This window comes from Carassius auratus, unplaced genomic scaffold (genome assembly GCF_003368295.1).
Source record: "Carassius auratus strain Wakin unplaced genomic scaffold, ASM336829v1 scaf_tig00023534, whole genome shotgun sequence".
NCBI lineage: Eukaryota > Metazoa > Chordata > Actinopteri > Cypriniformes > Cyprinidae > Carassius > Carassius auratus.
This window is the reverse complement of record NW_020525278.1, coordinates 1-18,558: the sequence shown is the minus strand read 5'-3', so window position 1 is coordinate 18,558 and position 18,558 is coordinate 1. Positions and strand designations below refer to the sequence as shown.

The window sequence follows — 18,558 nt, the reverse complement described above, 5'->3', positions numbered from 1 at the left end:
TGCAGTGAACTTTAAAATGGGATTAAATTTGAAATGGCAAACACTAAAGATGCAAAAAAGATAAACAGTTCAATGGACAGATGTACAAACAGAATAAAAACATGATCTGTGGATCAGTCAGACAGTCTTTACTCTTATTGAGCTGAGTTACTGACTGGTTCATTTATTAATTTAATTTTATACTTTCAAAATGACCTTAAATGAGCTAAATGCATGTCATGATGCACATTATAACACTGATCTAAATTTGTGTAATTACTGAAAAAAACAGAAGTCCTTCAAATAGCTAAAAATAGCTAACAAGACAAAAAGACTATATATATATATATATGTATATATATATATATATATATATATATATGTATATATATATATATATATATATGTATATATATATATATATATATATATATATATATATATGTATATATATATATATATATATATATATATATTTATATATATATATATATGTATATATATATATATAAACACCAGCGATTTCAAAGCGTGTTTTTGCGTGTCTTTGGTTCACTGCCGTTTTAAAGGAGAAAATACTCCGCAATGGTGTCGACTTATGAATTCACACATGGCTTGTCTTAAAGCATGTTAAAAACACCACACAAACATTAATCAAAATATAGATTTTCACCACAGGGGGACTTTAATGTAGCGGTTTTCAAATTCTGTCCCTTGAAGTCTATTTTCCTGCAGAGTTTGGCTCCAACCCTAATCAAAAACATTTACACAAGCTAATCAATGTCTTCAGGATTACTAGAAAGTTGTAGGCAAGTGAGTTTAATCAAGGCTGGAGCTAAACTCTGCAGGAAGTGGAACTCAAGAGCCAGAGTTGAGAATCCTGCTCTAACGCCTGTGGTTTAAGGTATATCATTGTCTTGTTTGGAGGGTGGACGGCTTTTCGTGAAAGGTAATTTTGTTTTTCTTCTTTTGTACAGTGTAAAGTAACATTGGAATTATGTACAGGGTACCAGATAAACAGAACTAACAACACTTTCAAATTTTACAGATAATGTACCTTGGGGCTGCCACAAACAATACAGCATCAACTGCACTGACCTTCTTCCAAGAGTCTGTTGAAATATATGGATTCCCTCTCAGGTTAAGTTGTGGTACAGAGTTATAAAGATTTTATATATATAAATATATATAAAAATATATATAATAAATATATATACATATATATACATATGTTCACTAAATTAATCGTGGGGTATTGTGGTTGAAATTTCCCAACCAGTTTGTTTGATTGGTGTGGGTTGCCCAGCACACACATTGAATAATTTTGTTCATCATGGGGCAGACACAATAGATGTTGACCTTGAGAATATCATGTTTCAAATCTACCAGTATTTACACTGTACGCATTGAGAACCTGGGGAAGTATTGTGATTTTGTTGACATTGAGTACAGAAGGATGCTTTCTCACAGCAAGACAACGTGGCTGTCATTGTTCCCATCCATTGATAGGATGCTACAGATGTTTCCAGCTTTAAAGGCATTCTTTTTGTCACATCAAAAGCCACCCATAGTGATCAAGAAGTGTTTTGAAAATGACCTGAGCCCGGTTCCCCCGATAACGCTCACTCTTAGCACGCTAAGAATACTCGAAAGATATATCTTATCAAAGTTGTTTATGTTCCTAAGTGTGTTCCCCGAAGTGTCCCTTAGGAAGCTTCTTAGCACGCTGCCTCTTACGTCCGACGTTACAAGAGCGCTGTCCAAAGTGAGGGTGCTGAATTAGTTGGCATCGATTGCTCATGAATCGATTTTCCACTTCACGCGAAGGTGCAATACAGCATTAAGAAAGACAACACATTCTATGCAAATGAAACATTCCTCAAATTATTACAGTAACATTTATTTTAACAACGTTTAAGTTATCAATAAAATATAGGCTATAAATTAAATTATCAAATGGTCAGTAATATGTTCACAAGATGTTGTGACAGTTAGATGAACCGGGTATCCCTCGCTAATCATCCACCCTCCTTATCCCGTTGTGCCACTTCTTGACATGGGTTTAACGACTTCTAAAAATGATGTAATACACTTTGTATTAATGGTAAGGTACTTAACAATCAGAATTGATTGGCAAGCAGCTGCAGTTACTTCTGTTTAATGTGGTATTGTATTGTATCGTATATAATATATATAGCCACGTAAGGCAAAATGTCAAAAGGTTTGAAGACATGGACTTGGCCGGCGCCATCTTTGATTCAATACAAGGACACGTTGGATCGCTGCCATAGTTGGTCACTTACTGGAGACCACCATGCTTACCCATTTATAGATCTTAGCCATTTAGAGCCAAATTGTTTGCCAGATTTTAATTATCAAAAGCGATTGCCAAACTGAAACGCTTTAATGACATTACGAAATAGCCTAGGCTAATTACCACCATATTAGTTCTGATACCAAATAAAGTCAACTTCATAAATAGGCCTGTATCCATTCTTGACACACATCCGGCATATTTTATTATTAGTTTTAAAATGTCCATAACATAAAATCATTGTTGAGCCACAACATTGTCAACATACCATACTTTGACTTGTGCTGCGCTGCGCTGATTTCTAAAGACTGCTGCACAGTGTCGGAGACTAGCGTCTTGAGCTCAAACAACGCTAAGAGAGAGCTTACGAATGGTCCAGACCAACCTTACGAAAGTGTGACTTACAGAAGATATACTTAGCGTAAGAACGTGTTGGGAATTGTGCCATAACGTTAAGAGAGAGGTTAAGGAATAGGTAAAGAACTACTTAGCGATAAGAACGTTTTGGGGATCCATGCCCAGTGAGATCTACATGTGGCACATGCACTCACTCATGTCTGTGTTCCACATTCAACAAATGGAAAAGGAAAACAACTCCATCATGGAGGTGAAAAAATATTGAACAGCAGATGAATCCAATGGAATAGTTCTCAATGTGGATGGATATGAGTGAGCCACCAGACTGGAATGATGTGGAAGCCTGCATCAAGTAGCCTACCTAAGAGAGCAGTGGGTGCCAATTGATGATGTCAAGTGTTTTGACCTGCCCTCCAACCTGAAGAAATTCATAGAAAGAAGCCTGCAGGTGCACCAGAAATGGACCAAATACTTTGAGAAGGCCAAAAGCAGCATGCTACTCAGAACTACTGAAGATTGCACATTTTGTCTTTGCACTTCCCTCTCACAATGCAGATGTTGAGAGGGTTTTCTCACTGATGCAGAGCCAGTGGAAAGGAGAGGAACCAACTCTCTGTTGAGTCATTGAAAGGGATTCTGTTTGTGCAATACAATTTGAAAGACACTTCTTGCAAAGACTTTCATGCTTTTTTGTTAAGCAACAAAAAACTGCTAGGAAAGATCAGCTCTACAGCAAAATATAGACAAGAGGACGAGGAAGAAAAAACAGGATGAAGAGGAAAATGAGGATGAAGAAGAAAACTATATATATATTGCAAATATAGCAGAGGTATTTTTTTTTTTTTTTTTTGCTATTTTGCTATTTATTTTTCGAATACAGAAGAGACATTTTTTTATGATTATTTAATTCGTTATTTTTTAAACTTGTCATAATAAAACATGTTGAATCTGAATTTGTGTCTTTGGTTACAGATATTTTGCAATACAACAATTTTTCTATCCATACAGAGGATTCATACTATAAATGTATTGAAATTATAAGGTATCTTTGAGTAAACTTCAAGTATCATTTGCGTATCTCATTGCTGTGCAGAGTGTCTTCAAAATATTGTCACCCTTTAATGCAATGTCAATTAGCACTGCATTGTTCATATACTTTATCGCCTGCTGAAGATGACTATATAAACCATATATTGTCACAATCGTATGTTTAATGTCTTCATGTTTCAAAAAGCATATTTTTTTCCTATGAAAACTGTTTTCATACAGCGATAGCTGGACGCTGTTGCCCATATTAGGAGTTTCCTGTTATAACTTTCTGCGCTGAGAGCTCTGCAGGAGCGTTTAGCGCTCAGTGATGTTCATCTCGCCTTCTCCGAGTAAAATATCAGGTCATGCGCGGATATCCGCTCTCTTTGAGCTTAAAAAGTAAAAAAAGTGCCCTAAAGTAGGACACTGCCTAATGCGGGACCATTAAGGTTTTCTTGTTTGTAGCTCCCCCATAAATACATGTATGCCAGTGAAACTGGGGACACATCCTGTTGTTGTTTTTTAATCGTATTAGTTGTGGATTCAATGTTTTGATGTCACAGAAATCTGAAAGGCAAATCATGTCCCAAATTAGGGCAATTCACCCTATATTTATTCACACCAGCTCTTGAAAACCTCTATGTGAACAAACTTGGCCAAAAAGGTGTGGGGGACGAATTTACGTGATATTAAAAGTGGTTGGGGTGGGTGGGGGAGAGGGGCGTAGATTACGTCCGCTGCGTAATCTACGCCCATGTTCACATGAACGCGGATCGGATAAGAAGAACATTTACTTGAAAACCTATTGAAACAGAGAAACAGAAACGATCTCTACTGATCATCCATATTACATTTGGACACCGCTCTATAAAAAAATAAAATAATGCAGAACACGTTATTGCTCCCTCTTTTATTACTATTTATTGAAGGTAAGTTATGAATCTAAGTTTTCTCAACTGTTAGACAAAAGCGGGAACTGACATTGAAGAAACAACGCGCATTTATAGATAATATGGCAAGCGTTTTAGTAAGGTCTTCATTATTCAGATCGCATCTGAATAAGTGCTTCGTTGAATTTGCTGGAGAATTAGGGGAAAATGCGTTACGTTTCACGCGCACATCCTCATCTCGCATCTCGTAAGAAACGTTATATAGCCTAAAGTTTATTAATGCAAAAAGACGGTAATATTGGAGTACGAAATTCAGTATATACAATAATGATGCATATATAGGCAAGCATATGAGCGTCTAAATCATCTTTTATATGATTGTGTTCAGTTGCAATTTCATTTCTGTCTCACACAATGTTTTCAGTTGAATCTATTACTAACGTGGTATTAGTGAATTTAATCTATATCTGTAACTGTTCCCTTTATTCTGCAGGTGTGTCTGGTGGAGATGAAACCGTGTCAGTGTCAGTGATGGAAGGGGATTCTGTCACTCTACACATGGACCTTACTCAAATACAAAACGATGATACCATACTGTGGATGTTTGGACCTAAAGACTCTATCGTATCTCAAATAACGAGAAAGAACGATTTGACCTCATTATTTTTAACCGATGATGAGCGATTCATTGGCAGACTGCAAGTGGATCAAAACACTGGCTCTCTGACTATTAGGAATACAAGGATCACACACACTGGACAATATAAACTAACTGTCTCTAGAAAAAAGACTACAACCAAGATATTTAGTGTTACTGTCTTTGGTGGGTATCAAGGTTTGTTTAGATGACTGTTAGATCATTGAAAATCTAATGTATCACATTACAGACAAATATCTTGATTTAAGTTGAAATGTCCCACTTCCAACCTCAGTCCACTCCACTTAATCACACATCTGATCTGGATGTTTTCCAGGCGTTGTTAATGAGACGGATGGAGTGAAGTCAGTGTCAGTGATGGAGGGAGATCCTGTCACTCTACAAACTGATGCTGAAATACACTCAGATGATCTGATAGTGTGGAGGTTTGGAGATAAAGGCATCCTCCTGGCTAAACTCGATGTAGGGACTAATGAGAGCTCATTAAATGCTGCTGATGAGAGATTCAAAGATCATCTGCAGCTCAATCAGACTGGAGCTCTGACCATCACAAACACCAGAACTGAACACGCTGGACTTTATGAAGTACAGATCAGAGGCAGAGAGAGCTCCCAGCAATTCCTTCTTTCTGTCAAGGGTGAGGTTTTATAGTTATTATATTGATGAGAACCCCCGCTTTAGTATATATATATATATATATATATATATATATATATATATACACACACACAGTACAGAGTTTGGACAAACCTTCTCATTCATAGAGCTTTCTTTATTTTCATGACTATGAAAATTGTAGATTCACACTGAAGGCATCAAAACTATGAATTAACACATGTGGAATTATATATGGAACTATATGCATAACAAAAAAGTGTGAAACAACTGAAAATATGCCATATTGTAGGTTCTTCAAAGTAGCCACCTTTTGCTTTGATTACTGCTTTGCACACTCTTGGCATTCTCTTGACGAGCTTCAAGAGGTAGTCACCTGAAATGGTCTTCCAACAGTCTTGAAGGAGTTCCCCGAGAGATACTTAGCACTTGTTGACCCTTTTGCCTTCAGTCTGCGGTCCAGCTCACCCCTAAACCATCTCGATCGGGTTCAGGTCCGGTGACTGTGGAGGCCAGGTCATCTGGCGCAGCACCCCATCTCTCTCCTTCTTGGTCAAATAGCCCTTGATGCCTTCAGTGTGACTCTACACTTTTCATAGTCATGAAAATAAAGAAAACTCTTTGAAAGAGAAGGTGTGTCCAAACTTTTGGTCTGTACTGTGTGTATATATATATATATATATATATATATATATATATATATATATATATATATATATATATATATATGTGTGTGTGTGTGTGTGTGTGTGTGTGTGTGTGTGTGTAATTAACAACTATTTGAAAATATGATTTAGGGCTGGGCTGGGTAATGTTACTTTTATATATATATATATATATATATATATATATATATATATATATATATATATATATATATATATTTTGTTACAATAACTTGACTTGGTTACTCAAAACATTTTAATAAAAAATCTGATTAAAATTCAGTCTGACACATTCACCCACACGTCTTTTTCTTTAGCAGCTGCCGATCTGGGTCTGTCTCCTGGTGCTAAAGCAGGGATAACTGTTGCCGTTCTGCTGGCGGTTGCAGTTTTGATTTACTGTCAGTGCAGAAACTGTAAACTAAAAAAACTAGTGTGTAAGTACAATAGCCACGTTTTGGTATGCTGCATTAGAGCTTAAAGGTGCATAATAATGTTTCAAAATCAGTATTTAAATGTTTCAGATTGTCTGGGTTTGTGAATGGAAGAAATATACTTTCAGTTACATTAAGATCTGTGTTCGATGATAGAGAATCAAAGAATCCATTATAAAGATGACTAAAATATGGATTTATATTCATGCTTTTTTGTTTTTGAATAACATTTTGTTTGCGATTTAAGAATAGCATTAGAATAACGTGTTTTATTTTGTACCTTTTTTAATTAATTGGTGGAGTTTGGGGAAGGGCTTGATTGAAAGGATGAAGGTTCAAGAAGTCAATCTTGATTCATTTACTGGTGAATCAAGACTGATGCGTACAAACATTTGTACACATATTTTCCGCTCATATATGTATTTTATAGAGCCATTCTGATTCTCAGTGGATTGATACATTTGTAATACAAATCATCCCACATTCTTTGTACAGTTCATATGTAAATCATCAATATCTTCAATTTGCAATTTCTGTGAACATGCCAAGCCAAAAATAACCAATGTGCTGCTGTCACAGGTGAAAATCAGTCAGTGATAGAAGGAGAATCTGTCATTCTACCTACTGGTCTTACTGAAATACATAAAGATGAAAAGATACAATGGTGGTACGGAGATAAAAACAATCTCATTGCCATCCATGAAATTAATGGAGTGAATAGCAAGAGAGCATATCCTGGTGTTGATGGGAGATTCAGGAGCAAACTGAGCCTAGATGATTTGGGAAATCTCACCATCAATAACATCAGAACCATTCACACTGGACTCTATAACCTCAAGATCAGCAGCAGAAGAAGAATAACCAAATACAAGCGATTCATTCTGACTGTTGGTGGTGAGTAAGTCTTTCAATGTGTTAATGATCATGGTTTAGGTCAGGGATGTCCAAACATGTTCCTGGTGGACCAATTTCCTGCAGAGTTTAGCTTCATTAAACTGCTTATTTAAACAGCTACTCAAGGTCTTCAGGATTACTACAAACTTCCAGGCAAGATGGTTGCAGCAGCTTGGAACTTAACTCTGGAGGACATAGGCCTCTAAGGTCACATTTGCATTGTAGGTCTTCATGACCTATTCCAATTTTGTCTCTCTATTTGAAGTTTTAGACGACATGCTTACATTTCTTTTAAAAGTGACCCATATCAGATGTGCATTTTACACTGCACTTTGTGAAACAAAACACAACAAATATCATATATGACATCACAAATCAATTTCCATAGTACAATAAGTTTAAAGGGATACTCTACCCCAAAATGAAAATTTTGTCATTAATCACTTACCCCTATGTCGTTCCAACCTGTTTGTCTTTGGAGCACAATTTAAGATATTTTGGATGAAAACCTGGAGGCTTGAGACTGTCCCATAGACTGCCAAGTAAATAACAGTGTCACGGTCCAGAAAAGCTATGAAAGTCATCGTCAGAATACTCCATCTGCCATCAGACTTGCAATCTGTGTCATATGAAGCGATGGGAACACTTTTTGTAAGCGAAGAAAACAAAACTTGGCGGATTAATGGGTGAATGAAAAACGGGCTTTGATTTAGAAACATGAAACACCGGATGAATTCTCCTATACCCAGGAGGGAATTAATTTTATATGACAGTAATTTATAAATAATTTTGGTGACAGTAAATGCGCCAATAAATTTTGGCGCAAGCTTATTAATGACGGATCGGAGAGGAATATTCTGTGATGAAAGCCACACTTTTTGACCTGCGACGTAGATGGGAGGTTTCAACCAGTGGTGATCGGCCTGAACCTTGGTGCGCGCCCACACCCGGAGCAGGGTCAATCTGGCCCTGGTCCAGGTTTCGTCGGCACCTCTGGATAAATGCATGGGCAGAGGGGAACGCGACTTCGGATTCCAATTCTGGAAAAAGTGGTGGCTGGTACCCTAAACTACACTGAAAAGGCGATAGGCCCGTAGCTGAAACTGCTAACAGGTTACATGAGAGCTGTTGACTCCAAGAGGAGGGGTTCTGAGAAACCAAACATCGCAACACTCGTTCTAGATCTTGGTTGGCCCTCTCCGTCTGACCATTACTCTGAGGATGAAATACAGAGGAAAGACTAACAGTCACCCCCAGTAATTTAAAAAATTCTATCCAAAATTTGGAAACAAACTGAGGCCCCCTGTCAGAGACCACGTCCATCGGGAGGCCATGTAAGCAATAAATGTGATCTATGACAGCAACAGCTGTTTCTTTGGAAGAGGGTAATTTAGGCAGAGGAATGAAATGAGTTGCCTTTGAGAACCGGTCCACCACAGTCAAAACCACCGTGTTTCCCTGTGAAGGAGGGAGACCTGACACGAAATCTAGTGAAATGTGGGACCAGAGTCTCGAAGGAACTAACAGCGGCTGAAGGAGTCCAGCAGGGGGTCGATTGGAAGACTTCAAAACAGCACAGACAGAGCAAGCCAAAACAAAAAGACAAATGTCACGAGCCATGGCTGGACACCAAAACCGCTGTTTAATGAGAAACATGGTACGATTAATCCAAGGATGGCAAGCTACTTTGGAATAATGACCCCATCGGATGACTTCGGACCTTAAAGCGTCTGGCACAAACAACCGACCCGGTGGGCATCCGGGCCAGGGCATTACCCCTTGCAAGTCTATGCGAACCTTTGATACAATGTCCCACGTCACTGCAGAAATAAAGTCTTTCTGCTGTACAATGGGTTCGGAAAAAGATGGGCGATCCGTAACATAAATAATACGGGATAACGTGTCGGGTTTGATTTTCTTAGAACCTGGACGATAAGAAAAATCAAACCACAGAAAAAAAAGAGCCCACCGAGCCTGCCTAGAGTTTAATCTTTTGGCGAACTTGATGTATTCGAGATTTTTGTGATCGGTCCAAACAATAAAAGGAAACCCCGAACCTTCCAAGCAATGACGCCACTCTTCCAAAGCGAGCTTGACTGCCAACAGCTCTCTGTTACCAATGTCATAATTACGCTTGGCGGGGGAAAAATGGTGAGAGAAATACACGCAAGGATGCACCTTACGTCTGTGAGGGAACGCTGGGATAGAACCATGCCAACCCCCACCTCTGACGCGTCAACCTCCACCACAAACTGCCAGGAAGGATCAGGGGCAATGAGAATGGGAGCTGAAATGAAGCAGCTCTTTAGTTTGGTAAATGCAGCTTCCGCTGCACTAGACCACCTGAAGGCAGTCTTGATGGAGGTTAAGACAGTCAAAGGGGCGGCTAGCTGGCTGAAGTTGCAAATAAACCGCCAGTAGAAATTGGAAGAGCCCAGAAACCTCTACAGGGGCTTATAAGACTCTGGGGTTGGCCAATTTACCACAGCCTGAATCTTGTCGGTATCCATGCGCACCCCCTCGGCCGAGACGATGTATCCCAAAAAAGGAACCGACCTCTCCGCCTTGACAAAAAGCCCATGCTCTAACAGCCTCTGAAGCACTCGCCTGACATGTTGAACATGTTCCTGGAGAGAATGAGAAAATATCAGTATATCATCCAGGTAGACATAAACGAACTGATCTACCATATCTCTCAACACATCGTTGACGAGTGCTTGGAATACCGCAGGGGCATTACAAAGACCAAAAGGAAGAACAAGATATTCAAAGTGCCCGCTGGGGGTATTAATCGCGGTCTTCCATTCATCCCCCTCTATTATGCGAACCAAATGATAAGCGTTACGGAGATCTAATTTCGTAAAAATTGCTGCCCCCTGCAGACGCTCGAAAGCCGACGACATCAAAGGCAAAGGATAAGTATTCTTCACCGTGATGTCATTCAACCCTCGATTGTCAATACAGGGGCAAAGAGAGCCGTCTTTCTTTTTTACGAAAAAAATCCCGCACCTGCTGGAGAGGAAGAGGGGCGGATGATCTTGGCTGCAAGAGAATCAGAAATATATTTCTCCATGACCTCCCTCTCTGGATTGGAAAGCGAATATAGTTTGCCTTTAGGTGGAGACGTACCTGACAGTAACTCTATAGCACAGTCATAGGGACGATGCAGAGGTAGAGAAGCAGCCTGAGACTTAATGAACACTCTATTCAGGTTGAGGTATTCACGTGGCACGTTAGACAGGTCAGTGTGATCATCAATATTCACTCCAGGACAACACAGAATTTATCCCCAGTTTATGTGGGGATTATGGAACACCAGCCAGGGATGCCCCAAGACCACAGGAGCAGCAGGAGTGTCAGTGAGCAGAAAGTCAATGATCTCAGTGTGTTGTCCAGAGATGATGAGTTTGACGGAGACTGTGGACTGTGTGATGGAGAGTCAGCCTTAACGGTAGCGACGTAACAGAAAGAGAGGATTTAAGAGTTGCTCCACCCGTCAGTAACCTCCTAACTACTGGCGGGCACCGGCTTTTACTTGCAGAACGACGTGGCCGGCGGCTCCACAGTGTCAGCACTAACCTCTCTCTCTGCATCTCTGCTTCTCCTGCTGTTAAAGGCGAGACCTGCCCATCTGCATGGGTTCGAGGTCTGGAAAAGATAACTCACTCTCGCCCGTGACTGAAGATAGGCTGCTCTGATGGGTGATGTCAGGGATTCTCCGTAGTGTCTTCTGTTGAACACGCCTCCTTACTCTGGCATCCACCCGAATATCCAGCTCAATGAGCTTATCCATCCTGCGGGTAAATCCAAGGAATAAATATCGTCCCTGATGGTGTCCGAAAGTCCATGAAGAAACCGGTCCAACTGCGCCTCAGAATTCCAGCTGCACTCCACGGCTAAAGTGCGAAATTCGATAGAATAATCGGCTACGGTGCGATCCCCTTGTAGCAGCTCCGTGAGAAGTCGAGCTGCCTCTCTGCCATAAGCAGCGCAATCAAATACCTTCTTCAGCTCCTTTGAAAACGCTTGGAAGGAAGCGCAGCACGGAAGTCTCTGTTCCCACACGGTGGTTCCCCAGCTTGCCGCTCGTCCAGTGAGCAGAGTTATAATGAACACTACATTAGATTCCTCAGTTGAAGAAAAATATAGAGGGAGCATTTAGCCACAATTGAGTAAATTGTGTTCCAAAGATGAACATAGCTTTTATGTATTTGGAACAATGTGGGGGTAAGTGAATAATGTTTAAATTTTAATTTTGGGGTGGAGTAGCCCTTTAATTTATTGTCATGGAATTCATATAGAAACATTTTTAATGCAATAGTTACATACATCAATATAATTATATAGTACAAAATTTTCCGGACAGTGATTATGTAGGCTATGCATCTGATTTTTATCTGATATATTTTCATATATGAATGAGGCCTAAAATTTAATCCCTGTGATTTTTTTTCCCACTTACACAGTGGATAGATAATAGCATCCTACAGTGATTGGATTAGTTCAGTGCCTTTGGGTCTCATTATGTTAGCTGTCAGTAAGATAACTGAACAATACAAAATGGAGAGGAAGCTCCTAGTTATCTTTGAATATGCCAAAGTATGTTAGAAATGTCATCTAAACACGTAATGTTAAAACTGCAAACTACTTACCACTTTATTTTCTTCTGTATTTCTCTGTTTCTGTTTGCTGTTGTGACATGAAGTGAGGACGCACAAAGTGAAAGAGGGAGAAAATGTCCATCTACGCAATGATGCTGAAATACAGCCCGGTGATCGAATACTGTGGACGTTTGGAGCTGAAAACCGTCTCGTTGCTATAAAGGATTCAAGAACAACTGAGATTTTTAGTGACAGACTGCAGCTGGATGATGAGCGTGGATCTCTGACCATCACAGACATCAGAACCACAGACTCTGGACATTTTAAACTCCAGATCATCAACAGCCTAAAGACCACATTTAGGAGATTCAATATAGATGTCACAGGTGAGTGAAGCATCATTTACTTTAATAACAGTATGTTTACACAACAGTTCTAGACCTTGAATCTGATTGGTTGAGAAGCTTCCTATTTGTAAAATCATATGTGTATATGTTTAAGCAACACTGTTTCTCTGTCTGTTTCAATTTCCGTCATTGTCTCTAGATGTTGTTTCCACAGAAAAACAAGAGAAAGGGGAAAATGAGCAGCAGGAGACGAGTTCAGTTTAATGAGGCGAGAGACTCCCAGCAGTGTGAATCATGGAGAACATCTGAGCCGATCATTTCTGTCCTCTAGTGGACAAAAACTGACCTAAGAATCAAATTAGAGATCTTAAAGAATTGACGTTAGAACCTCTGAGTCCTAAATGTTTAGCCTATGAAAGGTCAAAGGAAATTTAGATTTACAACAGTGACTTCTAATAATATTCTTAACCTACTTATAACCATTTAGCATGAGATGTTGTTTCAGTGTTGTTTCAAACAGTAATCATTGGAAGAGTGCTGTTTTGCAAGTAGCGACTAGAAATGTTTCTTTCAAATGACTATTGTAGATGGCTATTATACATTACATTTGGTCAAATTGTTGTTTTGGGATTTTTTGGCCTGACTTAAGTAAATGACTAGACATCAAGCTTTTGATATCATCTTTGCAGTCTATTAGTTTGGAGAACTGGTATGTTAATTGGCCAATTATGATAAACATAGCAGTGGAAGCTCACTCCATGTGTCCTGCTAATGTCTCCCAGTGGAAACATTCATGATGTCATTTGGTACATTACTGTGAAATTGGATTTCACTCATCTCGTAAGGCAACAGTCTGCTGCCAGACACATTCCACGAGCGCTGGTACATAATATTCCAGAAGATCTGTTCATGTAGAAGACTATAGTCTGTTCTGATCACCTGAGCAATTCAAAGCATGTTTGTGATAATGATTATGATCATTTGCTTGCTTCTTAATCAATGCATGCATTCAAATGTTTTAATATACAACTTTACTAAAGTTTTTTACGGTGACTGTTTTGATATGTCCTTTGATAATCGATACTGCAGATAGATTAAGTTTAAATGTACTTATTAAGTAAATAAACTTCATGCATGATTAAATATATATAAGTTAAATGAACTTGACAATTCTCAGTAACATTGACAAATAAAAGTAATAGAAACAAAAGGAAACGTTGTGGAATAACTATTTATTCAATTGTGATTACTTAAAAGTGTGAATCTACTTCAAACCAACAAATGGATTATGAGAAAGATGAGTTCAGCCTTATTAAATGGAGTAAGTTTCTTTCCATTGGACAAAACGGTCTTTATAGTAAAAAGGTTCCATGAAATGTAACACTAGCATTATAACAAAATAAATCCAACAGAAGATATATTGTAAAAGTGTTTTCTGGTGCTCACTGTAGACTTGATTTTTGTCTTTGACTTCCTGTAAAATTAGGAGCCCTCATTTTCTTTGAGATTAACATAATCCATTACATGTGAAATAGATTATTTCTCTCTTTTCAGTTTCTGTGTCTGTCCCTGTATTTTCCTTCAGATTCCACAGGAAAACAAGGAAATTAATCTGACTGTATGCTGCTGTTGAATGAAGAGGACGTGGATCGAGTGAATGTGTGAGCATTTGAGCCCAACAACACATTTCTGATTTTACAAAAGCGAAAAATGAACCAATGTTTTGTTGAACCTTGAAGGTAGAACCTGAGTCCTAAATGTTTAGCTTATGAATGGTCAAAGGAGATTGAAATGTACTATTTCAACAATGACTAAGAATATTCTTAACCTACTTATAACCAATTTTCATAATAAAAAGCTCATTCTTAAAAGCTGCTATTAATTAAACATTTTAAAAATAGCCATTATGTTTCTCTATTGTTACATTTTATATAAAAAATTATCCATTCGCTGAAACCGATGATTAATGTTGTTTTTAATTTTATTTTAAAAGTATTTCTTAAAGCAATTTTTAAACTGTACTTACCTTTATAGCATTTCAGCCCAATAAATAAATAAATAAAAATGAAAGAAAATAAGATGATATAGTGATATGGTATGAGGATTGCCATGCACATAAAATAAAGGGATGCTAAAACAGATCAAAATGTCACAGCAGTGGAAAGAATATATGGAGGCAGAGCCGATCCTTCGTATACGCAAAGTACGCAAGCTGCATAGGGCCCCCGAAACACCAGGGCCCCTTGCACTCAAAGATGATTTCATTTTAGTTTCGTTTTGAAAAATGAATTGTGATTTATTTTAATGCAGTACGCTCTCATCCTTTCTACATAAAAAATTGTCAAATCATGTAACGTGAATGTCAGTCTCAGGCACAAAAAAAAAAAAAAAATCAGATGAAAGCATGCCGAGCCGCGGAAGAGACTCTGTTCCTCAAGCACAACAGGACCACAGCAGGTTTCACTTCAAATCACAAACTTACTTGCAAGTGTCACATGAAATCAGTGAATCACATACCCGCACAACTTCTATTTTAACTGTAGCATTTTATAACGTATTATAAATGTACAGTAGTACAAATACATCAAAAACAAGCTCCACGCTGTTGTAAAAACCAACCCCCCCCCAGACATCGCTTTGGATAAAAACATCCGCCATATGCAGAACTGCAAGTTTTGAGTGGTTTATACAGACGCTTTTGGTACTTCATCAAATGCAATGAATATATGGAGCAGAGTTCTGCTTTGTAAATAAATGATAATATCATCAGTAATGTACCTGAACTTGGCTGATCGTGTTCAGTTTTGTTGTTATTCTCAGTTTGATTGACGGTTGAATCGTTCACCACAAAGCTGGGCGTCACACAATTTGAGCTTGACAAACTTCCGGTGATGAAGTACTCCGTGGACGTTCTGGTAATGACAGATGATACTTTGACTTCAGTCTCATCACACAACATTTTTGAATATCATAAAATGCGGTTGTAAAATAAATAAATAATAAATGACTAATATATAATTCAAATGAAGGTTAGTGCAAATTATGCCATAATGTTCAACTCACGGTAGACTGTAAGATTAAACGTTCATATTTTGTCTCTTCTCCGACAACTGTGAGATGATAAAGTCCAGAGTCAGTGGTTCTGGTGTTTGTGATGGTCAGAGTTCCAGTCTGATCCAGTTTCAGTCTGTTTCTGAATCTCCCACCAGCACTATCATAGATTGAGATTGATTGTGTGAGTCTGTTAAATTCAGCTATTCTTGTGCTTCCGAACATCCACTGTATCAACAAATATGTCTGTTACTTCAGAAACATCAGTGTTAGAGTGACAGGATCTCCCATCATCACTGATATTCTCTTCACTGCGTCAGTCACATCTAGAAAACAAACAGAAATATATTTGGTCAACAGACTAAAGGACTGTCACACCAAGAATGATAACTACAAATATAGCCTTAACGATAATTTCTACATAAAATGTCATAATAAGGATTCAGTATAATTTAACCCAAACTTTTATCAGTATCTTTAAGAAAATATAGACACAAATTGAGGCTCTGGGGCATACATAGCCTATTTAAATCCCTGAGCTTTGGCCCAATCTGGAATACAATGTGTAATAAATATAATTTATAAGGTCTGTGCTGTTGAAGAGCATTTACAGACTGCAGAACTCATACAGGACGGGCAGCTATTTTGGGTGGTTCTGAAATGATTTGTTCCTCATTAACTGACACATGCAATTCTTCTTTTGAGTGTCACCTGATATTTCTTCTGCACTCGTTTTTGCGTGCTAAAAGAAGTGAAACATAGCACTCACTCTGTGGATCAACTGATTTGTATTCTTATTCAGTTAACAAGTTAGAGTTACTGAGAGATCACGAACCACAATGAATTAGCTACATGCCTTTGATACAGCAAGTAACCATTGATACTTATTTTCAAAGCTGTGCATTTTTTGTGTTTTTACAACAAAGATAAAAATTTGTTTTGGTAATATTTTGAATTCTTTCAGCAAAATTACTCACACACTCTAAACAACGTAATCAATAAAAATAGCCTTGTTTTTATAGTTGTAGTTATTCCATGTTAACTACAACTTAACCATGGTTTTGTTACAAAAAAACAAAAAAAAAAAACTTTTTTAACTATTTTTAACTATGGTATTGGGGGTGATACACAAATAGTAATAATACAATAAAAAATAAAAACACAAATATAGTAGAAGAAGAAGTTAAGAATAGAATAGAAGTACATCATAAAAACACATCAATAACTTACCAACCATACGATATGAGCACAAACAGAAAAAAACAAAAGTGTTAACCATATTCCCTGGCCGTTTTCCTCCCACTAATAACCCTGACTTGAGTTGTCGCTGAGGTTTTGTCGCTGGCATGTCGGGCAATGCTCAAAGGAGTTTAGTCATTTGTAGGTGTTCCCGTTACTGGTTGCCAAGTAACATTTATGAATGACACAAGTGGGTGTCATGCAGTGTTGTTGACATGCATACGATTTTTGACCTCTGAACATTTTAAGGGTTGAATATCCAGTTGTGTATGGTGCCTGGAGAAGTGGTAACACTTAATTTATGCCCCATTTTTAAGGGTAGCCAGCAATGGATGATCACTCTGTGTATATATACACTGTCGTGTATATTTAGTTTCACCCCAAATTGGGCCATTAATATTTGTATATTATCACTTAACTTCTGCTGCTTGACTTCATAGAGTAAGGATCATTATGAAATTAAAATTATCCACAGAAGAGTTGCAGATTTTGCAATTAATAGACTGGCGCAATTAACATTTTGTCAGTAACTTATCTCTAGTAATTTACATAAATTTTTTGTTGTTGTGTTCGTAGGAGAATCAAACGATGGAGTTTTAGTGCCAAGTTGAAAAAAAAAAAAAAATCTAAGATTACGAGATTAGAGTTGAAATGTTTTGAGAATAAAGTCGAAATATGAGAATAAAGTCAAAATGTTTTGAGAATAAAGTTATAATAGGCCTACAACGAGAATAAAGTTGAAATATTTTGAGAATAAAGTCGTAATACTATGAGAATAAAGTTGAAATATTATGAGAATAAAGTTGAAATGTTGCCGTAAAATGGCGTAATGAGTTTAGACGTGTTGTATTGCGTCTGTGTATATAGTGTGTTTTGTTTATTGTTTTTTTTCGTGCACACAAAAATAACTTTCCTCGCACACTCCAGTGAGATACCTCAGCCTATTTTGTCCCAGATTATTTCCATTTGTGCACAACGGTGAACCTAAGTCAGCATTCATTGTGCTACTGCAGTTGAGCTTGCTACCCGAGTGAGCATAACCCCTGGCTAATTGGGATCCGAGCTAACAACATTTGCTCCATTGGCAGCTAGCTACACTAACTCCTACCATCACTGCAAGGATATAGCATACAGCTGAGCCGAAAACTGCGTAATATACAGAATTACCCTCTGCCTTAACTCACCAGACTATTACAACCAACCAGCCACTTTTTAGCACAGCTAAGTAGCTACAATGGTAAATCTAAGGCCCCGTCCACACTGAGATGCGTTTCTGTGAATACGCACACATTTTTTATCGGATAGGCATTTCGTCCACACGCATCCGGTGTTTTCGTAAGGTGAAACCGATATTTTTTGAAACCGGGTCCCAAAGTGGATAAATTTTGAAAACGCCGTCTTTGGGTTTTCGTCTGGACGGCTAATCCGTATATTTTCAGAAACGATGACGTCATCAGCCCACGTCTCCCCCCTAGTCAGACACCT

General features: G+C 38.1%; 1 protein-coding gene across 3 annotated transcripts; it reads left to right on the top strand.

Moving 5' to 3' along the window:
- The first annotated feature begins 4,401 nt into the window (after positions 1-4,401).
- On the top strand, positions 4,402-13,985 carry LOC113077924 (uncharacterized). Of its 3 annotated transcripts, none has more exons than XM_026250197.1 (7): positions 4,402-4,608; positions 5,063-5,392; positions 5,544-5,864; positions 6,828-6,944; positions 7,521-7,835; positions 12,541-12,822; positions 12,983-13,985. In XM_026250197.1, exons 1-7 carry the CDS (start codon positions 4,563-4,565, stop codon positions 13,045-13,047), a joined length of 1,476 nt encoding a protein of 491 aa, XP_026105982.1. In that variant the 5' UTR covers positions 4,402-4,562; the 3' UTR covers positions 13,048-13,985. The 3 variants fall into 3 exon arrangements, with proteins under 3 accessions (XP_026105982.1, XP_026105980.1, XP_026105983.1); XM_026250195.1 differs by having other exon boundaries at positions 6,825-6,944; XM_026250198.1 differs by having other exon boundaries at positions 4,403-4,608; positions 6,825-6,944; positions 12,998-13,985.
- The last annotated feature ends 4,573 nt before the right edge of the window (positions 13,986-18,558 follow it).

Excerpts from the sequence above, each read along its gene's own strand:
- LOC113077924 (XM_026250195.1), top strand. The coding sequence starts at position 4,563 with ATGCAGAACACGTTATTGCTCCCTCTTTTATTACTATTTATTGAAG. Across the intron at positions 5,393-5,543 it reads ATTTAGTGTTACTGTCTTTG|GCGTTGTTAATGAGACGGAT; the intron begins GTGGGTATCAAG and ends GATGTTTTCCAG. Across the intron at positions 5,865-6,824 it reads ATTCCTTCTTTCTGTCAAGG|CAGCTGCCGATCTGGGTCTG; the intron begins GTGAGGTTTTAT and ends CTTTTTCTTTAG.